The 26,242-nt window shown below is 34.3% G+C and overlaps 1 protein-coding gene across 3 annotated transcripts in view; it reads left to right on the forward strand.

Annotated features, from left to right (window-relative positions):
- toy (paired box 6 protein twin of eyeless) overlaps nt 1-26,242 on the forward strand; it is a 135,188-nt gene that overhangs the window by 30,373 nt on the left and 78,573 nt on the right. For 2 of the 3 annotated variants that reach the window (XM_074143245.1, XM_074143246.1), the window contains 2 exons: nt 17,476-17,685; nt 20,409-20,589. In XM_074143245.1, the coding sequence (XP_073999346.1) occupies nt 17,476-17,685; nt 20,409-20,589 (391 nt within the window). The remainder of the gene's footprint in view (nt 1-17,475; nt 17,686-20,408; nt 20,590-26,242) is intronic. The other variant, XM_074143247.1, reaches the window with a different exon arrangement.

Consider the following 26,242-nt stretch of genomic DNA (forward strand, 5'->3'; position numbering starts at 1 on the left):
TATTTACCGGCCCTGTCATACACGTATTTATTATATTACAGATAAATATCGCTAGATGTAGATAGATACCCAACTGCAGCGCTTTACTATCGTTGCCTCATCCTGGCTCCCAGGATTATAGCACTAATACTGTCTGATCAGGCAGTTTGTTTTACATTGATCTGTCCAGATATTGGAAAAAAACAAAATGAAAATAGTTACAAAGATCTTGGAAACCGTGAACAACAAATTTTAAGTGCTACATTCAGGAGCATCTAATCCACGCAAAACGCTTAATTAGTTGGATGTAAGTGTCTATCGATAAGCAGGCAATACTTAGAAACATAAAAAGGGAGAATAAGGTCCTCAACGTTAGAAGAGTTATGGAAAAATGACAGAATTAGGTCTTGCGCCTTTTGATGGTAAGAATCTTTAGAGGTGTGTGTCACCCAATTATGGTGCCAAAGATTCATCAGGGCTCAGTCTATCAAAATAAAAATTAAAAACCACGCTACGCTTACTGCTAAAATTTAGACGAAAATTCTAATCAAGTAAAAATTCAAGTACATAAAAGTACCACTAACGGAAATTTTTCATAGAATGAGAAGTTTGTTAAATTGTTTAAAGTTAATTATGAACTAAAAATTATTTTTTTTTTTCACGAACCCCGCATTTACTATTAATTAAGGAATGAATTTATTATATTGATTGTGTTTAAATTTCATAAACTTCATGCCTGTTCACAATCTTGAAAATGTTCGTAAAAGCGTAATTAATATTTTGCCCTAACGGTGTGTACTTTGAAAATTATTTAAAACTCCAGGTTATGCTTTAAAAAAAGAAAAGTGATATTTCGTTTACATTTGACCAGTTTTATTAACTTTGGCTTGATTAGAACTTTAATAATTTATAAGTACTGAATAATTTAAAAGGGTTCGCCCGAAAAGTAAATTGCGAATGCGTTTTTTAGGAGAAAATGCATTTTTTATTTTATTTTTTTAAGACCTCAGAACCTAGCGTTGGAAAGCTACGCTACGCAGGCCAAACGTATCAACACAGTGACACTAATGTCAGTAATTATTTATAAAATCTCCTTAACAAAAACTTACAGTTTGAAAACTGTAGACTCATACAAAATGTCATCTGACCCTGCCATAAGATCTGCATGATGCTTTTTAAAAGAAAATTTATGGTTATCTTAATGTTTAATTAAGGTTTAGGCTGATCCCAGTGAGTTTAATTTAAATGTTCCTGAAACAAAGGCGTTACTGATAGGTTCCAAACTCCTCTTAGTTAAATCCATCCTTCATCCTACTCTGTTTCCTTGATCGTCTCTTGATTATCCTACCATCAATAGATGGGCTTGTATCTGGTCAAAATTTCATTGGGAAAAACCAAGTAACCAAAATTTACAAATGGTCTATCCGTATCCTTCAAAACTATTAACTATAAATCTCTTTGTCCTTAAATCGTCCCTAGAAAACTACTCTCCTCTCTAATTTCACCTAATCTTCCCCATTTTCAATTATGGCTGTCTGGTTTATGGCCTTTTTGTGGGTCTTGAAATTAAATTAAAGAACCTGATGAACTGTTTTCTCAGATATTTCCGTGATCACCCGAGTTTCATACAAAGTTTTGATTCTTAGAAAATAACTTAACTCCTTCTAAAAGGTGCCACGGTAGCCGAGCGGGTTAAGAGTCGAGACCTGCAAAGCTAAGTTGCATTGTGGTACTGGGTTCGATTCCCGGTCTTAGGCCTTAGATTTTATTTAAAGGTTAATAAAAGAAATTTACAGTAAAGTATGTTTGCTAGTCGCCTCCGTCCACGACACCTAGTAAATAGTAGTTGGACGTTAAGCCCCGCCGGAAAAAATAGGCGATTACTTTACTTTACTTAATTTACTCCGTCTAATGTTCCTTTTCAGTACAATGTACAGTTTCTACTATCTGTACTTTCTTTTTTGTAAATTTCAAATTTGAAGACAATTGAGTAACCAGAAGCTAGTCTTTAGTAGATTGTTGTAGGACTTCTTTTATGCAGGAGTTTTTGGGAGCGATACAAGAAAATATTTACTGACGACGATGTTAAAATAGTGGGCTGTTGAAATATGGTTAATTTTAGGGCACGCTTATAAACTAGCTACTTAGATAATGTTTGATAAAACTCATTTTTAGTTGATAATTTGTCAATTAAATACTGGTTGTATTTGCAGACGTAGTTTGTGGCTTGATTTATTTCTCTTCAGTTATCGGGTTAACGGAGTCCTATTTAAAAAAAAAAAAGTCTACACTAATTCTAAAAGGCTTGCTTTATATCCAATTAGTTAGCAGGCGAGTTAACCTATGAACTGGCCCTGGGCAAGATGGACCACTCAGAAAATGGAAAAAAGTTAATCTCGCCATAAAGCATTTAGAAGGTTGATGTTAAGAAGCGTACAAGGATACAATAGCAAGATCAAGCCCTGAAAAAAGGTGAGCCGAGAGCAAATCTTCCCCTTCTCCTAGAGCGGTAACTTTAGCACAACAAAACGTCAGGGGATACGCCTTCCCATTCATATGTACGCCCTAGCTGCAGCCATATAACCAGTCGGCCACAACCCACACTCGTTTGATACTCATCTAGCATTTTAACAGCAATCTGTCTACTACCTAACCCTATATTAACCTTAACAATGGACCTCTAAGACCCCACGCGGATAATGTGTTCATAAATACTCTTTACCTTCTATGCAATGCAGACTTTCGATTCCACGTTTTTGACTGCACATCACTTATCAACACCTTGTAACGATTTGTAGCGAACCGGTCTATCTAAGACAACATTTGAGTTCCCGTAAAAATGGGTGAAAAAAACACAATTTACAATTGCAATAGTTATAGTGTTTTTAAATTGAAATATTAAAATAAACTTAGCACAATAAATTTTAAAACACCTGAACATGGACTTAACCCTTCAAAGCCGGAGTTATTTTTGGGAGAAATTTTCCAAAACTTTTCTATTTTATCTATCAAATAGGTTGCTAATAATATAGAAAACATAAATTAATTAAGATATTATTAGCCAATCTCTGGTAATGGCCTGTGACCATATGGTCGCATCAGGTCAATAGGGTACTAGTATACAACGCCATCTTTTTTCAACAAAAATGCCTCATTTACTTGATTATAAATACGGAAAAAACTTTCCTTATTTTAAAAAATGTTTAACATAAAAATTGCACCTATTTGTTCGAACGGTGTGTTTCAAAACAAGGTATTCACAAGCCTACGAGGGTCGTTTGAAAAGTCCGTGCAAAGTCAGAGAGATAGCACCACTGGCGCGTATCGAGGTTATGTTTAGTTAGTAGCATCTCTTGGAAGAACACAAACCAAGTTTCAGCCAGATCGGTCTATTTCTTTGTGTTTGGCATTCGTTTGAATCGAGGAAGTCGAGTGATTTTCAAAAAATGGACGAAAAAGAATTTCGTGTGTTGATTAAACACTACTTTATGAAAGGCAAAACGTCTCAGGAGACTAAAGAGAAGCTTGATATACATTATGGTGACTCTGCACCTTCGATTAGAACAGTTTATAAGTGGTTTCAAAATTTTCGGAGTGGCCATATGGGCACAAGTGACGCTGAACGTTCTGGACGCCCTGTTGAGGTTACTACTCCAGAAATCATTGATAAAATCCATGATATGGTGATGGATGACAAAAGAGTGAAGGTGCGTGAGATTGCTAGTGCTGTGGGCATCTCGAATGAACGGGTACATAATATTTTGCATCAATATTTGGACATGACAAAGCTATCCGCAAGATGGGTGCCGCGATTGCTCACGCTTGACCAAAAACGAAATCGTGTGAAGTGTTGCAAGGACGGTTTGCAGCTGTTCCAGAAGAATCCGCAGGACTTTAAGCGTCGTTTCGTCACTGTGGATGAAACATGGATACATCACTACACTCCTGAGACCAAAGAACAATCTAAACAATGGGTTACCAAGAGGGAATCTGCGCCAAAAAAAGGCGAAGACCGCGTTCCTTCGGCCGGAAAGATTATGGCGACTGTCTTTTGGGATTCGCAAGGAATAATCCTCACCGACTATCTGGAAAAGGGTAAAACTATTACTGGTGCATATTATTCATCGTTATTGGACCGTTTGAAAACCGAGCTGCAAGAAAAACGCCCACGATTGGCCCACAAAAAAGTCCTTTTCCATCACGACAACGCACCAGCTCACACCTCAGCAGTTGTGGTCGCAAAATTAATGGAAATAGGGTTCCAACTCGTTTCACATCCCCCCTATTCTCCAGACTTGGCTCCCTCGGACTACTATTTGTTCCCCAATATGAAGAAATGGCTGGCGGGAAAAAGATTTTATTCAAACGAGGAGGTGATTGCAGAAACGAATGGCTATTTTTCAGACTTGGACAAATTCTATTATTCGGAAGGGATCAACAAACTAGAGCAGCGTTGGACGAAGTGTATAAGCCTAAAAGGAGACTATGTTGAAAAATAAAAAAGGTTTACCCCAAAAAATTAAGTAGTTTTTATTTTTGCACGGACTTTTCAAACGACCCTCGTACTTCGTTTTTTCTACATTGTGCCCACAGATGAACATCCTTCATTTATACATCTCCTTCTTTTATCATTTGGCACCAGAATCACAAAGTGTCCCAGATCATCAGATCATATCTCAGATCTTCATCTAATGTGTATATTGAAGGAAGTCCTGTTTTTTTGAAGCCGTTTTATAATTTGTTAGGTAACTCATCACAATCGTCCTCGGAATTCTATTGGTACATTACATGAAGTGATTTTTATAAAACACCCAAGCATTGTGAAGCACTACACCCACCCACCACGTGAATATGGGCCACCACCATTTCTTACCACGTATATTTATTCAGTAATCCATTATATCTTCATCCATCAGTTCCGCCCATGTTACTGTTACATTCGGGCGAGAAATGCATATATTTTTGTTTCACATGGCAATACCTATTGACTGTTCCAAGTGGAAATATCCTTGCTAAAGTAATTGCGGAATGGTCATTCCGACGGACTACCTCAATTCCGCGTTTCCAATCTAACATGCTTCCCGCCACCCATTTCATCATCACTGTAATTACAGCCGCTTCAGGTGGAACAATAAAAAATTCCGGCTCACCAACAAATTCATCATCGGATTCGTTATTATTGTAGTAAGTTTAAGGCCTCCTCGAATATCAGCCCATCTTTGACTTTGAAATGTGCATTATTGGGAAAAAAGAAAAATGAAATAGTAGTCCAATGACCTGATGTGACCAAATGGTAACACAGCTTTTGAAAGTGATTTTATAAGTATAAATTTAAGCCTTGAACTTTGTTATTGATACATAATTTATAACAACTATTGGTTATTGTGTTTCATATAAAAAACAAAAATTATGACATAGTTAATAAACTAAAAAATTGCTAACAATAAACTAGTGTCCAAGCTGATTGGAACAGGTTTTTTCAAAAAAGCGTAACTAACTGAAAACACTAGTTATTATGATTTTCCGTCCCTTATTACTAGGGAACGGATTCGTATGTATTTACATATTTTTTTCTAGGCAATTTACAGACGTTTTTCAACTAGAAGTATTCATACTGACACTTTTTAAGCCGTTTGAGTCTACTTTTATTTCACATATTTCCACATATTTGGTTGTTATCGCATATTTATACATATTTGATTAAAATAAATAAATATTTCTACATATTTAATCAAAATATGTACATATTTTTTCATATTTTTCATTTTGGGCATATTTTCATAATTGGGAGGTGGTTGACAGGAACTGTGAACCACAGACTGTAGGGCTGTGAATCACAGTGGGTACAATGGTTATTGTAATTTACACAGAATGCTGCTAAACAGTGACGGGCACTTGTTAGTTCTTTGAAGTTGTCTGACGTTGTCTGCTCTTTCAGCTCGTTCGTTGAAGTGTCCAATTCATTTCGTTCGGTCACTTAGTGTATTCTTTTTTGGGTAAAATGCCACGAACATCGGCCTCAAACAAACAACTTGTTGCTAAATATCTTCGCAAGTTTCCAGCAGAACTTTTTCGAAGTGATGGAGACATTTTGTACTGCACAGCTTGTGACAAGCGCGTTTCTTGCTCTCAACGTTCCCAAGTCACCCAACATATTGACACCGGATCGCACATAGAGAATAAAAACTGAAAGAAAGAGAGGACGTCCTATCAAGCCTTCCTTACATCTCCATCATCAAGTAAGTCTACTCTGAGTACAGATCTGTGTCGGGCTTTGGTTAGAGCAGATATCCCTTTCCACAAACTTAAAAATCCTCATTTCAAAGGATTTTAGTCGTTACAAGTCCATCTTACGCCCAGATCGTCATCACTTTACGTTCCAACATTTGAAATTTCATGAGGTTGCAAACAATTTCGAAGAGTGAAGTTTTCAAAATTGAAAATTTAACACATCTTTTTATAAATAGTAAAAATGTTCTTTGTTGTATAAATAATTATAACTTGTAAAAACAAATTATTTTGTTCCTAATAAATTATTATAAATTGTAAAAATGTTCTTTTCTTGTATAAATAATTGTAACTTGCCCCCCCCAAAAAAATTCCATTTTCATAAAAAAAATGTCCATTTTACTTAAATATTCCAGAAAATATTTTAAGAAAATCACATATTTTCCACATAATTGACGAAAATAAATGCATATTTTAATTAAATATTTGGCATTTTTAAATACATAAAAATCCGTTCCTTACTTATTACGAATAGCATACACTAACGTACCCAATAGTAAAGAGAAAATCTAAATTTATTGTCTAGAATGAACAGAATTCTATTAAATGTGGCAAAATTCAACTGTGACCATATGGTCACTTTAGGCTTTGATGGGTTAAAGTCGTTCAGTGTAAACGTGTGCACAAAATGGCGCTTCAGATAGTAAGATTTCGACCGAAATTTGATTGGTTATCATGGAGCTACAACTTTGAGCAACCCTCTAATTTGCCATTTTGTAGATTTATTATAGATTGAAGATGGATAGACTTAATAAAGCCAAATAAAACAACGACTAGAAGATCTATAATTGGGTTCAGTTAAGTGTCGGTGTTTACCATTTTATGCAGACAGTATCTGTGAAGTGTATAATTTATATAATTATTATTTATATAAGCTCGAGTTTGCCTGTGGGTACGCTAAGCCCAAATAGTTGGCACACCAACAACTATCTCTGCAGGCTCAATTTGTATCAATTTTGTGAAATTTTGAAAATGAAAGTGTTGGAGTAATGTTTATGTAAAGATACCCGTAGGGACAACAAGTGCTTGCTGCTGAAGAAGTGGCTAGTTCATCTCTGACCCAGTTAAAAGAACCACAACTTTTGACACACCTCTAACGTGCCAGTTTAGAATAGTATATGATCTTACTACGCATATTATACTGAGGGACAATAAAAGCAATAGGTATTTATTTAAGCCTTTTTCAGCCTCCTTGTTCTGTATTTAACCTTTTTTTTGTATTTAAGAAACGTTTCGGAGCTAATAGACCCATCTTCAACCCTCGTAACTGGCTTCGTTACTCTAAGATATATTTTATAAATTCAAATATAGAAAGTGCTGCAAATTATTTGTAACCCATCTTGGTATTATGTTCTAAAATAATCTGGCTTAAAAAAAAAAACTAAGTGTACGTACAACCCTAGCAAAATAATGCAATTTACTAAAAGTTTAACGCTCAGTTTTTTTAAAAAAAAAGGGAACTAATTTAAATGTTTAAAACGAGGTTTGTAAAAGTGAAGAAACTGAAGATGAATCCATTGGATAATCCAATAAAGAAATGAGAGACTGAAACAGGCTCGAATTCATTAAAAACATTTTGCACAGATGGGAAATAACTCTACAAACGTCAACAATGGCAAATAGCCAATCATTCACACATCACTAAGGAATGTTATCTAGGAAATTGGCTATTGATATCAATTGATGTGCGACTGAACTAGGGGACAGTGAATGTCTCAGCTATAAGGCAGGAACATCAGTCATTTACTCACGGTAATCGATTTCATCAAAAAAATCAGCCCATCAATTTGTTGTTTCTAATAAATTTAAAATTTATTGCATTTCCGGAAAACTGCTTTAGGTGCACTAATGAAGCAAAAATGCATCGCCACAAGACGAATGACATCCTGTTTGTAGTATGACTTCCAGCAAACAGAAGAATACTCCTTGATACATCAATCGTACGAAAAAAAGTAACACCTCAAAAAAACTTACAGCTATATTGTAGATAGTCCTCTACAGGCATGCTAAAAGTAGGAACCCTTATTTCAGCTTACTTCTAATCTCTCACAATGACAGTTCAGCCCAGTAGTTCGCCATTAGAATTATTGGAGACGTCACCAAATGGATTTCGTTAGGTCCGTGTTAGACTAAATTGAAGAAATATTTTTTAATTAAAAAGTTAAGAACAAATAAACATATCAATGGAAATGAGAAATTATGTAATTATATGTATTAAAATTATATAATATATGATTACATAATAATATTCCATGCATAATAATTTTTGCCAAAACAATAATGTTATTTATTTAACTTATTTACGCGTAGAAACACATAGTTATGTAGCTGAATAATGGACTCATCGTCCGTCCGAAAAATAGACAACTACTACTGCTTCATATTTCAAAATACCCATGATTCCACAAGTAAATAAGAAGCATAATAATTTTTTAAAAAAACTACACTTAATTTAAAATCAAATTTTTAATTACAAATAAAATTGGCGAACGAAAAGGTGAAATGTGTTAATATTTCTTGAAAATACATACATATATGCAGCTAAACATGTGCATTGTGTTATCGAACGTACTCACAAAGCCAGTGCATGAAATATGAAAACCATTGGATCAGTTTAAGAAGACGTTTGACATTAGCTGAATCTATCTGTCTTGTATGGTAATGCTTTCCATGATCCGTTTGACGTGAAATGGTCGTCTCTGTGATCTGATTATAAATATTTATTTAAGTGATCAGGCCTGTATTTTAAAATGTTCAATTACAATTAATGAAAATGAAGAATTTGTTATCTAGTGAAATATTTAGTACCGAGTTATGCATAAATTTATAGATTTGAATCAGTAAAGTAAATTAAAGGGAAGGTTACCTTTTTTTTGAAAAGTTTGTTTTTGTAAAGAGGTATGCAGCCGAAGTTTGCTGAACCAGTAACTCAAGTTACTTTGATCTACCTCTCCTTAGAAAGCCTAATACTACAATAGAACTTCTGTACTATCTATCTAACGGGGGTGCCAAGGACTTTGACCCCTAAATTTAAAATGTCTAAAATTGTTTTATAATTTCGTAAAATGAAATAATTATTGTATATCAATTATTAAGTATAACATGGTTACAGTAAATACTCAACAAGAGAATTATGTTTAAATAACTTAAGTTCTGCAAGAAATTAAGAAATTTGGTGTTGGTCAAGAGCGTGGCTTTGTATGTCCCCAGTTCGAATCCCGCGTATGACTACTTTTTATTTATTAGAAAAAATTGTTTACAGTAAAGTATGGAGCTTCCGTCCTCGTCCACGGCACTTAATTGGTAGTTGGACGTTAAGCCCCGCCTAAAGAAATTGGCAATTACTATAAGTTGGTGAACAAATTTAACACAAAAATTTGAGTTAATCCCAATACTATTCTTACTAGGAATAAGATGAATAAAATAGAATAAATATTTATTATAATAAATATATACATAAAATAAATATAGAAGTATAAATGTATAAAAACATTTTAACCTTCTTAACTAAGTGAAGTAAGAGAAAAGTTAGGTGAGGAGAATTGGAATGCAGGGAAAAAAGGAGAGGAAAAACCTGCAGCTAGTGTAGAGAGTTAGAGTAGGATATGTTTTAGTCTTCTGTGTCTGTATGTTGTAGAAGGATCTGTAGGAGGCTATGTTGCGGCAGAGTGGATTGGCATGGCATTCTAGGATGGAAAGGAGTTTGAGCAGACGATTTGTGGATATAGGAGTGTACCAGGGGATAATGGACGCAATCTACGTGGAGTGAGTCAATGATAAGTGCGTCCGAGGAGAGTCTGTCGCGAGTCTGAGGAAATTTGTTCTGTGTTGTCCTGGAGTTTCTTGATGTTACTACTACAGGTCCAGGCTCCAGGCGTACAGTAACATTGGCCTGATGACCACTTTATAAAGGAGTAGTTTGTTAGTCACAGTCATTTTGGAGTCACTTGGAGAGTAGAGGAAATAGCAGTCGTGTTGTCTAGTTTGCCTGCGTTTACTTTGTCCTGAACGTGCGTAGTGAAAGTCCAGTTTGTTGTCCTAAAGTTAGCCCTAAGTACTTTACGTGGGTAGACCACAGGGAATGAGAGTGTTATTACATCTGATTTGTCGGGTCTGCGTTTGGTGAAGAGTATAGCGTTTTGTCTTAGTCGTGGTTAATTTTTAATTTTCCATTTGCTGCAGAATTTTGTAAGTCTGTTGGTGATGGTGTCCATTCTCCAAGATGACCGTGTAAAAGGCCACGTCATCAACATTACAAGGCAAGGTTGACATGAGGAGGTTTGGGTAGAGGATTTTATGTAGGTGATAAACAGGATAGGAATAAGATGAAGTAAATATTGCAAGAAGTACAAACTTGGGGTAATCTGTACAAATATTAATCAACGCTACCTTGATAGCAAAAGTGTTAGCTGAGCTCCTAAAAAAACGGAAGTATTTCTTAACTGAATAGAATTTTGTCAATTATGATGGTAATGATTGGGGTAAAAGAAATTGGTGTGAGTTTAGATTATTGTTCCAACATTTTATTTAAGTACCCAAGGAAAAAGCTGAGCAGGAAATTGTGCACTCATGCTAAAATGAAGGGTTCGAGCCGTGTGTCGGCTCTTTTAACGATAAATCGTTAGCGGCCGTGTGATCTGGCAAGGGTGGGTTGACGATGTAAAAAAAAAGGAGAAAGAACGTCGCGGCAATGAGTCACGGAAGGCTGTGTGTGTAAATGGTGACGATTAGTCATGTGTGTATATTAAGTGGGAAAGGAGTTTGCCGCCCCCAACGGCTGGCCGTCTCCTGACAGGCTCATTATATGTTGTAGAGCACTGGTAAGAGCAAACCCCTGCACCCTAGGACCCATCATATTACACATTTAGTCGTTATGTAGCACTATGGGCACACCATAGCTCTATCTTCAGTACCATTTGTTTTCTCTGCACTCTATCTGCCTCTATTTATATTTATTGTTTGTCCATTCTGCACACAGACATATTTCATTGTGCTCGTCAATCATAATGTTTCTGAACCGGCACATAACAGGACGGGGAAATGGGATGTAGGCTATAACAAGTTTCTGGAATAACTTTGATAGCCACCTAATTCTTGTTTTGCACAAAACAAATCTGCTGGAAACCAATTACACAGCATTATTAGCCACTTCAAACACAGAATTAAGAATTTACTAGAATATTGATTAATTTTTTTTTTTTTTTTTAAATTTTAAGCACGTCACTATCAGAAATCTTTGGCGACAGTCAGGGCCGGATTTAGATGAAAAGGGGCCCTAGGCTATTCCCTAGGCCCTTTCACCTCCCATTTTTAAGTTTGTAAATTACATGAGAGTTAATAAAATACATCACTACTGTGACATACAGGGTGAACCAGTAAAGTAATGTCCATAGGCCTACTGTGTGTAGTACATCTAAAGTGGAGTTCAACGACGTATTGGCCAACTTCATATTTTCCACTGTTCTTAAGTGACATCGATTTAATTTTTTTTCCTAAAATCATTACTTTTTTTTTGCAATAAAAATGTTATTACTCAGAAAGTTTTAGTCCGAATTCGATTCTGATGACACGGTTAGTAAGAAAGATAAATTTTCTAAAAACTGTGACACCATTTCGAAGCATAAGTTATTCTCCAAACAGCCTTAATCTTCCTCCGGAAACTGGAAAAATAAAAGTAATCGAAATTTTTAAGAAAACTCATTAGGACCATTTGGGGATCATTATCAGACCTAGGTGCTGGCCACTTTTTAGTAAAAGTTTCCTTATCTAATGGGATTTCTAACGCGGTATATCATTTGCCCAGGATTCCTTTTTATCTTCGTACGAGAAATTACGTTTGTTTTGCAAGAAAACGTGTTCACGAGCCCACAAAAGTGTTAGTTTATCAAGTTGTTTAATTCATTGAAAACTCTTTTTAGATGGACCAGTAGTCAATTTTAAAGTAGGCTGTCTTAAAATAAGGAAGTCAAAGGTTATAAATTGCACTTTAAACATTTACTTCTGATCTCTCTGAAATATTTGAGAAAATCTTGGAAAATATTTTAAACAAGTACTATTTTTATAATGGAAGGTATACTGGTTCACCCTGTATAACAATATGTTGAATTTTAATATAATATAATATGTTATGTTTTTAGAATAGTGTAATTTTAATTTTGCTAAAAATTTGCCCCTCTTGAGCTTGAGGCCCTAGGCTAAAGCCTAGTTAGCCTATAGGAAAATCCGGCCCTGGCGACAGTGTTCTCTCGTTACTGAAAACGCTATTCATCACCGTTCAGTGGACTCTAGAAGTGCCCTAGAAAGAGAGAAAATCCAAGAGCCCAGTGCACTGATCACATGAGATAACCCTTCTTTGAAGTGCATCTCAATTAAAAAAATATCTAGTGAATTGAGCTCCCAAAAATCTCAAAAAACTGCAAGTAAGCGATAATAGTGTAACTTAACCATTTGGTTTTCTGTTATGATTCAACTAAATGAACACAGATTTGTTACCAATAACTGTTTGTATATTAGTGTGTTATATATTGTGTACTTGCTATTAGATAATGGGGCTATGCAATGAAATTGGCCGGCTGCTGGGGGATAGCCCTCCGTTATTCAGTGATATGCCCCCTGCGTACCCCCAATGTATTTGTGTGTGAATTGGATGATTATGTTGTACACATAGAAGAAACTATGTTATATAGCAGGGCGGCTATGCTTTGTACCAAGTTATAGCTGAGATAATGGGCCAAGAGGCGCGCAGGTCCTTCTAGTGTGATCCATCATGTACCTCCTTCCACCATGTCCTGGGTTAGTCCTGCACACTCACACACACTCGAGATAAACTTCTTTAATTACTAATGCGTAGACTGTGCTCATATCTGGATCTCCGTCTATCCACCATTAATATCGATTACACTGTAGACAGGTTTCAAGTCCACCTGACAATCATAAACTCCTATCTTTCTATATCTTTCAATAGAAATATTTTTAACGATTATAAACTTTTAAAAAATGATTTTTTTTGTCTTTCATATTATTAATAAATAAAATACTAAAACAGTCTCGAGTTCATAAAACTGATAATCTCAGGAGTGCAGTTACTACAGTAAGTTTTTAATTCCCGTGCTCTTTATTTCTTTTAAGTTGAATACAAAAAAGTAATCGCCTATTTTTTCAGGCGAGCTTTACATCGAACTACCAATAATTAGGTGTCGTGGACGGAGGCGACTAGCAAACATACTTTACTACAAAGTTCTCATATTAAACATTAAATAAAAACCAAGGCCTAGACACCGGGAATCGAACCCAGTACCACACAATACATCTCTTAGCTTTGCATGTCTCGCCTCTAACAGCTCGGCTACTGTGGCGCCTTTTTAACTTGAATATTACAACCACATAATTAAAGCTGTGTAGTTAAATTAGTAAATAATTCCCCTAGAAAATAACATTATGGCATGGAGTGGCCAGCGATTTCTTGGGAGTGGACCTTACCTTTCCACTTCTACGTATATCGGAGGACTACACATCAAGAAAAGTGATAACCATACTTAAAACCCTGTTTTCCTGGAGGAGCCTTGAGTTTCTTGCAAAAAATGAAAAAACTTAATTTTTTTTAAAAAACTGTCTTTCAAAACATAAGTAATCACTACTGGAGCAAAGGACTTGGACTTATAACCAAAACTACTGCAAAATAAACTGCTGACGGTTGAAATTGACTTTTGGAGATGCTCTGCAAGTTAGTCAAGGAATAGAAGAGATAAGAAAAATTGTATTCTAGATATTGTAACACTAACATCAAGTTAACAGTGTATTGTTCAGTGAAGATAGTATAATAAATAACGTTCAAATAAATGATCAACATGAATCTAAAAGGCATAATTTTCTGGGCTAAAGGGTTTCTTGTAACAAAAAAGAAAGGGACAACCAAAAAGGATCTGTGACCAGGAGATCGCCCAAAGTTTTAGAGTCAGAGGATTCCAATGGAGTTAAAGAAGAGACCGTTTGGTGTGGAAGAAGTATCGTACGTACTTTTATTTTATTGTTATTTATTGCGTTAGCGCGGTTTTAATTTGATTGTAATGAAATATGTTTAGTTGACTACTAAAATTTGTATCCTAAAAGTGCGTTTTGAGGTAGCTGCATTCTCCGCAGACCTGCCCGAACACATTCAGTTCAAAAAGGCACGGAGTATCTTAAGGTGGATATTCCCGATGTGAACTCGCTAACAGAAATTTTTGACATGACAGCAATACTAACTCCTAGTACCTAGTGTGATAAATGAAAAAACAAATCTATTCTATTCTTACTATAACAAACTCCTCAGTCTACCCAAATGGCAATAAACAGGCAAAGTAATCTTGCTCATGGTACTTTGGTCGAAAACTTGTCACAATTGCTGTTGATAACACTTAAAAGATAAAAGAGGCTGTTGGGCTGTTTGGGATGATTGATAAATAGGAATTCAAGTGCTTACAAATAAGCACAAGTTGAGAGCTCTGAGTATTAGATATAAATCAAAAGTTAGTTGCTCGAGCAGGGGTGGCTTTCGGCCAGGAAGCAAGAATGAGTAAGAGGCTTAAAGCCTGCAGTCAGCTCTCCACATCAATCCTATTGCAAAGCCTAGACTTAATCTCCACTCTGGCAACCTTATTAATTTTATATGTTATTTGTTCGCCATTATAGACAGATTTTCGCAGAATAGCAAACATTTTACCCCCACTTATTCACTTAATGGGGCTAAAAATAATCATTTTTTCTTCCCCCCAAAAATGTTTCTAATTAAAGTAATAGAACACTTTATATATGAGTACTTAGCAGCGTTCAACATTATACAAATCATATCTATTATTTATTCAAAGTAAATATCTGGCTGCGGGTCTGATGCGTAGAATGTGGGCGTTTATAAAAGTTAAGAAAACATTAGCATAGACACCCACAAAAATGAGTTAGTACCATATTAATTGCTTAAAAGATAAGATTGTCGATTAAGCAATTAGATAAACCAGAATGTTTAAGTCTTTTTAAGAAGACTGTAGGACTTAAGAGAGTATTTCTTCAGAGATAAGAAGAAAACTATGTAAAGAAGTTTCAGTTGAAGTCTTGAAGACTGCCGATTATGGTCTATTCCATTCTAGAAGACACTATTACTATTTCCGCTGTGAAAAATTGCTAAAAAACTATAAAAATGGCGCTTCTGTCAGCCAATTCTCTTCAAATTTCTATCTATTATTCATGCAGCTATTCTTTTTAAACTTCAAAACAGAACTATTGAGATTTTAATTACGACAAAATCTCAAGATTGCTGTCAGTATCTATTTTGAAAGTTAAACTCTCAGATTTCATTATTAAACATGGACTGAAACAGAGGGTAAAAATGGATTAACTACAGATGATAAGGATACATATAATTTACGTAATAAAGATATTTTATTCATAAAAATAATTAAGGAAGAGTTTTTATTAATTAAAGGACTATTTGAATGTCAAATGGAGTGGCGAACATTGCAAATAAGACTTAGTTTAAGGTTTGGAACTTATTAACTTAGTTTAAAGTCCATGTATCTGATAATATTATTATAATCACTTTTTTGATCATTTTTTTTTTTTTTTTTTTTGCTATTGGCGAGCTTTTTATAAAAATGTATTTAAGCAAATAAAAAATAAAATATTGAATATGTATGTAATGATGTTAAGCTAAATAATGGCTGTACAGATTTGCACACATCAACAAACTTTGCAGGCTCAATGTGTGTTTGGAGTGTTAGTATATATGTATATAAAAGCTGTACATGTTGTTAGGGCTGGGATACCCCAAAGGGACGTCAAGATCCCTGAAGAACTTGGCTAGTCCACTTTCCCCTCCACCATTACGGGGGAAATATGTAAAGACTTCACAATTTTCTGGCAACTTTTTACGTTAAAAAGATAATTTAATGGAGATTTTCTAGAACGAGAGTATTTAGTTTACACCTAAACTGTAATTTTTCTGAAATTCTACGGTTTACACCACCTACATAATGTTATTTCGAAATGAATGTGGTCAAAATTTTCGAGCTGACTAAAAAACAAGAAAATTTGTACCAAGAAAAATGTTTTTCACAAACTATAATTATATTACTTTATTCAAGAATAACTAATAATATTATGATTTAATAACAGATTACATGCAGTAGCAAATATGCCAAAATACGGAAATATATCCTTTAGAAAACGTTTTAATCTTATTGCTTCAAAACTTGGATTTTTCGAAAGCAAAGCGTCATTGGGGAAGAGGATTTTAGAGTAATAAATATTAGGGTAGATGCTTTTTGATTTCTACTTTTCTATAATCAGAGTTTGTTTTTTATGAATACTATATTTTAATTAATTCAAGAATCCCGAAATGCTAGTAATTAGATAGCAACTTCATTATTAAACTGAATGGTTAATTCTTTTATAGATATGCTTAACATAGAACAGTATTACTGTTAACTAGGTTTTCAATGTTAAAGTTAAATTTTAGAAGTTGTTCTTTGCAAATCTGTATAGTGAGAAGGTAATTTTTTAAACAAAGTTTGTTGATGATATGAGGACATAGACAATTCTAAATTCTTTTCTATTTTTCTCTAAGGGACGACAGTCAAATAGATAGTTATTTTTTTCGCTAAGAAAGAATCAACATTTATTTTTAAGTATTAGTCCTTGTTTTTGGCGACTGATTCATTAATCTAAAAGGAACGAAGATTATTGCTAATTTTAGTACTATGTAACAAATAAAAATCGAGAAAGACTTTTAAAACAGGTTTATTTTCAGGTGAATTCAATCGAGAACTTTTTCCCCATTTCCAACCTCTTCTTGTCAGCCTACTTGAATTTTCTTTTTTGCAATATTGTTGCTTGCCATTTTCCGCGCGGTCCTAGAGAGAATGCGCTTACAGGAAAACGTTTCAAACCTGTGCGTTTATTCATTTTTGCTAAACTTCTTGCATAAAGGGCTTCTAGACTCAAGAGGCTTAGACCGGCTCGGTGATGAATCTACACTTATCATACGCTAACATCTGATATTTAGTAAAAATTCACCGTTTTGTAAAAAAAAATTTTTCATTCTGAGAATTATATAAATCCGTGTACTGATACTTGTTTAGCGCCATATTTTTCTAATTAATTTTAGAAAATAAATAAATAAAATGTGATTAGATTTGCTTATCTATCACAATAATTTTGATGGGCGAATTTTTGCAGGCAGGCGATGGCCCAGGGCTCGCTGTTTGGTTGCAGTACAGCCGGACATTCGGGCATCAACCAGCTGGGAGGAGTCTATGTGAATGGCAGACCGCTGCCCGATTCTACTAGGCAGAAGATTGTAGAGCTAGCACACTCTGGAGCCCGTCCTTGTGACATCTCGAGAATCCTTCAAGTTTCCAATGGCTGTGTCTCAAAGATACTCGGCAGGTAATTTGTATCTCCTTAACTGATAAGTGTCTCCGCAAGAGGGGGGAAAAAATTATCATTTTTTTACTAAACTATTAATTACTTATCCTACTGATGCATTTATGCTGCATCAAAAATTTTGCTTCAAGGATTGCTAAGATAATATTGGATTAAAATTGTCCAGTAGGACTGTTTTATAAGGGGTTGATCGTCAAAAAGTGCACGGAAAAAGCGTAACTTTGAAAAACACCCAACTATGACAATTTTATTCTCTTTTTTTCTATAAAAGATAAAAGTCCCAAATTTTCTTTAAAATATAGGGAAAAATCCTCGTTACAACAATGCATATTAATTATTTATTTAGAAAAACGATGCTGAAAATGGGCCAAAACGGCATTTTCAAAAATTATTGTTGTTGTTACCTTTTTTTTTGGTAAACAATGTAGCGCCCAAAACGCGCGAACCGATTTTCACGAATAAGGTATCATTCGATTCGGAATTTCATGTAGATGTGCCTTTTGGGCGGTCTCAACGCTATACATCGAAATAGAGGAGCGTCATGTTCTCTCTTTACAGACAACATTCAAAAAAAGTATCGATACTTTTAAGTACGTAAGGAAGGGAAAAAAACTTATTGTTCAGAGATGAACAAACTGAATTCATTAACACGACAAGAAAAGTAAAAGTTTAGATTTAAAAAAAGAATGCCTATATTTTCAGGCAGACTTTACGTCCAACTACCTAATTTAGGTGTCGAGGACAGAAGGGGCTAGCAAACATACTTTACTGTAAAGTTCTCATATTAACTATTAAATAATATCCAACACCTAGGCTGTGTATTGAACCCAGTACTACTAAAATACATATTAGCTTTGCGGGCCTCGCCTCTAACCGTTCGGCTACCGTGGCGCCTGAAGATATATATTAATTAGTTCGATAATTATTTTTGAATTATTAGCTATTAGATTTTTTACTCAGGTTCCTGACAATACGTTTTTACAAGAAAAGTACGAGGGCGGACGATATTGAAAGAGAAGGAATGATGAATCTATTTTATAATTGACAAACATATGACTTGTACCTAGAACAAGCTGTGAGGCAAAATTCTTGAAGTTGATCTGTCCATCTTGTGAAGTGCTATTAAAGCAATAAGTTATTCTTTGTCATTTCACTGTTCATTGAAATGAATTTAAATAGAAGAAAACTTTAAATGACTAACTCAGCTTTCATAAATTTATTTTTTATTTATTTTATTTACATTTACCTCTGTTCTAGTCAACAAGACATACAGAGGGGGTTGGCCTATTAATTAAACAATTCATAGAACAAAAAAGAACAAAACAAAAAATAAATCAATCAAAAAACAAACAAAAATGCAAATTCAATGCAGAAAAGATAAAAGAATGCTAACTAAATTTGAAATGTACAGAAAAGAACAAAGAGTCTATAACTAAGAATATTTACAAAATAACAAACTAAAAATACTTCCTGCAAATGAAAAAATATTGATGAATGAAAACTTCTTAATAATAGTAATAAAAATATTTATAGAAATAATGGTTAATTAACAAGAAAATAAATAAAATAGACTACTTGGAATATTCAAATTATAATGAACAATTGAACAATTACCGCTAAATAAACAATTTCCTTATTTTAAAAAGATAAACAAAATATAGGAAAATATCATTTAGTTTGTCTAAATGTCCTGGCTCCAGGAAACTCAGCAAATTTATTAATTGCTCCTCCCGATTGTGATTTGAAATATATTTGTATAAATATTTTTCTCTTATTGATGTAAAAATTGGACAAATTAAAATGCTATGAGCTAAATCATCAGGTTCATTTAAAGTGCACAGCTTACAGGAGTGGCTGGAATCGAACTGAAATTTATTTTTATTCAGATAAATACTAGAACTTTTTTTGTAAGCTAAACGTACTTGGGCTATCAATCTTAGTTTATTGATGTGAGTATTTAGTCTGAGATAAGATTCGCAAGAAAAAGAGAAGCTGCAAATATTTCTATAGACAGTATTGTAGCGACTGTTTAAAACTATATTGATATCACGGCTAAATAGATTATTTCTAAAAGAATCCAACATATTGTGTCGATTCTCTTTAAGTGACTCAAGATTCTGAGATTGCCAAATATCTTCTGCACCGATGGAAATCAGATACCTTCTCAATTCTGTCACCCAGTTATATGGCATACTGAAACTTCTTAATTCCAACAATCTGGAGTAGCACAACTTAGGTAGTCTGTATTCAGGCATCTCCATCAAAGATTCCCACCAGTTTAACATCCGCGTAAAGATTTTACACTGAACATGACGTCTGCCAGCTTCAAGTCTGACATATGAGTCAGGCGTACATTTGGGCAGGTGTAACAAAACCTTTATAAATCTTAATTGCCCTCTCTCTAGGATATGAGTATAGCTCGAACCCCAAATTTCCGACAGATAAAGAAGCACCAGAGATAGAATCGTAGAGATGGACTTTAGTTTTCCAATCATCACTCTTACATGACTTTAGTAGAGACAAAACAGCTCGGCGGTACATATACTAAGCTTTCATAAATGGAAAAAAACTAATTCAAATAGCAATATTTAAGACAAAGTGGCTGAAAGCAACACAAAAACTCAACTACGAGTATTAGCAATAATTTGTATTTATTTATTTTTAAATAAAATGCAATCGATTTGAGGCTAAATCGCTAATTTGTTATTTTCTTCTGTTTATTTCAGATATTACGAAACTGGTTCAATAAAACCCAGAGCCATTGGCGGTTCTAAACCCAGGGTGGCTACTAATGGTGTAGTTACCAAGATTGCTGATTATAAAAGGGAATGCCCATCGATATTCGCTTGGGAAATACGAGATCGATTGTTATCGGAAGGGATCTGCACGAACGATAATATACCCTCGGTAAGTACAAAACATATATTTAATTGTAATAATAATAAATTTTAATTTTTGGTGTAGACCCAACCATAAATCTAACCCATAAAGAAAGAACGAACCTTATTGTCTAAACAGGCAACATTATAGTTTTTTTAAATTTAAATAGAACTGAAATTATTGCAGTAAGATGAAAGTGGTTCCCATCTGATGTTTACAGTCCATTGGAAGGGTTGAAGACAACTTTAATGTTTTAACGGAGTGATAAGATCGGAAGAACTAACTTAGTATTTAGCGCTTAGCGAAGTGGAAATAGTGCAGAATAGTAGAATGGACATTCGAACAATATTGACATCTATGTAGAACGTGCAAAAAAACTATAAATCCTAGACTTACAGATACTAGATAATGGAATAGTTTTCTAGTTCGAACTAGTCTAGAAAACTCTGCAATGCTGTACATTCAGCTTAACTTGTTTCTTGAAGAAATGTTAGACAAAAGACTTTAGCCCAGTCTCTTTTATCATCACTTATCAATTCTCCAGATCTATTGCTATCTATTTGCTAGCCAGTGGCACGGCTTATTTTTTTGCTAAGCCTGGCTTTTGTTCAATTTTGCAAAGCAAGGAAAAGGAAGAGCTAAATATTGCAATCGTGCATGCTCGTTTTTTGTTTTACATGCAATTTCAACAACTAATATCCATTTGAAGGTCCCCTGACTACAAAATAAAGCGATTTATGGGTGGCTATGTGTACCCAAAGTAACTATTTTATTATAAAATACGAAAAATAGCAGAAAATTTAGTTTTTAAGATTTTCTTTCAAAGAGTTTTGTTTTTTAATTTCATTACAATCAATAACTAAAAACAATTACCCTAGAAAATTCTAAATTGGACACTTCTAGTAAGGAATGGTTAACCTTCTCTTTAGAGAGCCATTTTCGTATAATTTACGCTCTTGACGCCATATAATGTAAATAAGAATTAAATATGCGATTTATTAAATATTTTAAAGGCACCACCACGTTAGCCGATCGTTTAGAACTAAGGCTAACAAAAGTTGTATTGTGGTACTGGTTTTTGATTCCCGGTCTAGGCTTTAATGGTTATAATAAAAGGAATTTGCAGTAAAGTATGTTTGCTAGAACGTCCATGAAAACATAATTTGGTAGTTAGACGTAGAATCGGCCAGAAGAAATAGGCAATTACTTTACGTTATTATCAAATATTTTAAGTGAAAATCAAGTTTTTTAATATGTGATTGCAATGCCGCTTCTTTGAAAGAAAGAGTACCATTTCAGTTCTATTTACAGTCCAGTTCAGTCTAATTCTAGTTCAGTTTCAATTCACGGTTCTAACTTATACGTTAAATTAATAATAATAATTTTTTCCAACATTCTGAATCCTACAAAAATTTGCGTGACTGAAATTGTTTGTCTTATTGTGTAACTATTACAGTTTTTTGATCTTAACTTGTTTGGAACATTTTTGAGGAGTGCTAGGGAATCTTAAGAGTTTGATTTCTCTTGGTAATAGAAGGCGCTGGCTACCTGAATGTCAGACCCAATCATAAATCTAAACCACAATTCTTATAAAACATGTGCGGTGTTAATTTTCTGACAAGTATGAATTAATGTATGTAGATGAATTCGATTTTAACACTAGATAACTTTATGATAATAGGTAACGGTGTGTTGCTTAATTAGGTGTCATGGAGTAATTAAGAATAGCAGAGAGTCAAGAAGCCGAGACACAGTAAAGAAACGATATTCTCGGGCGGTGGTAGTGGGTGAAGCAGATATAGAACACTCTGGTTGGATGTCAGCAAGGAAGTAGACTGAACTTCTCGCTTCCGCCATTTTCTGCGGTCGGCCTGCCCCCTGCGAGCCCGACGATGATCCATAATGCATTGCACGTTACCCTCGGCAGTTGGCACCCCGTCAGAGCACGCCCGTTTTGGAAATCACCTCCCGCCGCTACAGAGCTTTCTGTCTACTGTGTCGCCCCGCAACATCCTGTCACTGAGTGGACGGAGGGAGGTTTCCCGAGCGAGCTGGGTGCTGCAGAAGGGACACACAGCTCCCTCGCTCGCTAAACAGCACCCAGCTTTTTATATGAAAATATACTTCAGTACAATTTCCTCTGATTTTAATCTGGGGTGGATTTTACAGCGGGCCTGTGTGTTCGTATTCACTCTCTGCTCGCCATAGCTACCTCTCTCTAAATATCGACTATACGGCGACTGCGCTATACGCTTTTCCCTTTTTAACTGACATGTTAAATTTCATACCGTTGTAAAAAAATAAATAAAATATCAAGAAAACTCAGCTTTGTAAGACGCTCTTCATCATAATCTCTAATTCCCCTGAACAGAAGGAAAATCAAGGGTAAACCCTCTCACGAATTTCATTCACTATAATTTTGGAGACCTAACTTGTAAATGTCGTTTTCAAATTCTTCAATAAATGATGTTAGGATCTCCATTACAAAAAAAAGTTAATATTTACATTTATTCGCTTAAAAGGGCGCCACGATAGCCGAGTGGTGATAGGCTAGACCCGCAAAACTAAGATGTATTGTTGGTTTAGTAGATTCGATTCCCTGTTTAGGCCTTAGATTTTATTTTTAAAAAAGCCGTTTTTGCTCATTTTCGGCAACTTTTTTTTCAAAATCTATTAGAACTGGGTTGTTGCAAAAAAAATACACTTATCAGTCGAGAAAGTGGAGTCTCGAATCTTCTTTTTCTGTTTTTTCATGGATTATTTCATTAAAAAATCCATGGAATGCAAACTAGCAAGCAGAACAGTAAAGAAAAGTATACTGACATGGCATTTATTATTTAATAAAAAGATTATTTTAAATTGACAATTGGTTTGACAAATGGTTCCATATCGTTAAAGTAAATAATTCAACAATTCTTGTGAAGTTTGTCAAAGTAGCAGATTTTATTTGTAAAAAAAGTTTGGATAACTTTGATATTTTTTTTAACTGCTTCATTCCGCTTTTCTGTTCCAATACTGTCTGTTTACTCAGCTAGCAAATTGGTTTCTTTTTACCATCTCGTAACTGCTTATACAGTTACTTCTAAGACTGATATTGCACTGAAAATATTAATGCTATCTAAACAGCTGCATTCAGCGCTTCAACATGTAATTTATGCAATAGGTGTATTTACCGTAAAAGCAAAACATGTTATCTTTTATGGTCTTCGAGTACATACCTTCATATCCTGATTTTATTTGATTATAGTATTTATTCTTGTAGCTGATATAATTTAAAAATATTCTCCATAGACATTTAAACCAATTCATTAAAAACATTTAACTCCACTCGAGTTTAAAGTTCTCTAAAACAAAATTTCGAATTTTGGAGCCACTGGATAACTTAAAGGTGTAGTTATAACTATAAAGTTGGTTGAAATGAATTTTAGGGAAACCGTATTGACGAGAATAGTTTTAAAGAGAGCAGAAAATTTTAGCTGGAGCTGTTTGTAAGCTAAGTTGAACTCTGTACAAACAAAACAATTTAGCCTGGTGATTAACAACAACAAGTGTAGTGTGTTAACGAGAGAACAAGGTCTAGAGGTAGGCAGTGCACGATAAAAAAATGCTCTGACCGTTTTAAATATTGAATGTTGAAGATTAAATTAATTGCGGAAAGAGAAGTGCTAATTTCAAGAATAGGTCGACATTTTTCTGTGATTGATATACCACTCTAATAGATTTCATAAAGATTATCTACTAGTTACACGGAACACTTAAATATCAAATTTGAATCCCAGCAATATAAAAATTATCTTCATGAACTCCGTTAAAGGAGCATACAATTTATTGAATACAACAATGGACCCGGACATTGGCCTGGAGAGGGTACACACATCTGGCAAATTATAGCTAAAATTTTTTTTTTCTTTTTGCAGTAAAGCATATTGTTGTGTTTGCCAGTGATTACTAGAGTACAATGAAACAGTTTCAGTCTGAATAATACCTCTAGTAGCAGGAAATAAGTCCGTAGGTCTGAAAAATGTTAACAAACAACAAGTTGTGTCTGTTCTCAGAAGATATTCATTGGCAAGGGAACGTGTAGACAAAATTAGTTGTGACATGTTCAATTGGCTAACATGGAAACTTTGTTGACAGCGAACATATACAGTTTTTAAAGTATATTACCTAAACTAATGTCACACCATTAACCCATGTTGTAGTTGTTAAAAGACTATATTTTCTGTAAGATTTAATACAACCAGTAAGATTAACGCAATTTTCGTCTGGTAAGATGAAACTGATAATCTCTAACGGGCGATGCGATGAATTAAAAATAGAGTGTAAATACGCAAGATTTTGTGTTGTATTTTTGATTTGATTTTTTTAACTTAGAATGTGAACTAAAACAATCGGTTGACACCAATATTATACATTTTAAACACGTGTCGCCAAATCAACCAGAAACAGGACCGGCTATAGAAAACGGCGCCACAACCAGCTTCGGGTTAAACGTTTTCGTTTTCTTATTTAATTTATTTGTTCTTATTTGATTCAATATATGCATCAAATGATATTTGTAACAAGTAAATTCTGGCCCATGAATGCAGAAAAAAATATAAACAGCTCAAACTTCGACTTTTTGAAACCTTCAAATCATTACTAACATTACCAATTTTATAAATTCGTAGATCATACTAAAATCATACCTTAGCAGAAAAACATATCTCAGTGTTCTAAATATGAATATATAGGCTTCGTGACCGTAAATTATTAAACTAAGGATTCAAAATTGGCGAGGAATCGGTCCAAATAAAAACAACAACTCGTCTTTTTGTCAACGTTTCGACAAATATATTGTCTTCTTCAGGGGCCTGGATATTACAAATACAAACAATTTAAAGACTGAGTAACATAGAAAATCAGTAAAAAAACAGTAATATAAAAATAAAATACAATAAATTCTTTATAATTATTGAAAACTTACGTGGCTATGCGGGTTGGTTGAGTTACAGAAACTAAGAGCCAGAACTGGAGAACAGGTATATATATACAGATATAGCGGGACTTACAAGGGAATTTTGGTAATGACAATAGGACAGATACAATAGACTAATTACAATGTTCAATTTTGACAAAAGAGTAAATAAACTAGACAAAGGGAAATTTCTTTTAATACAAAAAAGCCGGAAAAACCAAAAACCCTTAAGAACTAAATAACATAAGAACCAAATCATTTGTATTTTATTTTTATATTACTGTTTTTTTACTGATTTTCTATGTTACTGAATCTCTAAATTGTTTGTATTTGTGTATTTGTAATATCCAGGCCCTGAAGAGGACAATATATTTGTCGAAACGTTGGCAAAAAGACGAGTTGTTGTTTTTATTTGGACCGATTCCTCGCCAATCTTGAATCCTTAGCTTAGAAGAAAAGACGACTCTTTTTTCTTCCCATTACTGTTCTGAAATAAATTTCCAAATAAAAATTGTAGTTCTAAGATTACAGAAATTTGTAGGCGCCATTTTCAACTAGATTCTGAATTTTAGTAATAAATTTAAACCTTTTACATGTTTATAGGTGGTAAGACCGTTAAGTTACACTACACTTAAGTTACTAAATGGCACGTTAGAGAGTAGTTCTCTTGCTAAATGCTAAGAGGAAGCACTGTGATCGTGACAACTTAGTATATTGTGTCAC

The sequence above is a fragment of the Rhodnius prolixus genome, unplaced genomic scaffold (assembly GCF_049639745.1).
Source record: "Rhodnius prolixus isolate KJV_2025 unplaced genomic scaffold, Rpr scaffold_12, whole genome shotgun sequence".
Taxonomy (NCBI): domain Eukaryota; kingdom Metazoa; phylum Arthropoda; class Insecta; order Hemiptera; family Reduviidae; genus Rhodnius; species Rhodnius prolixus.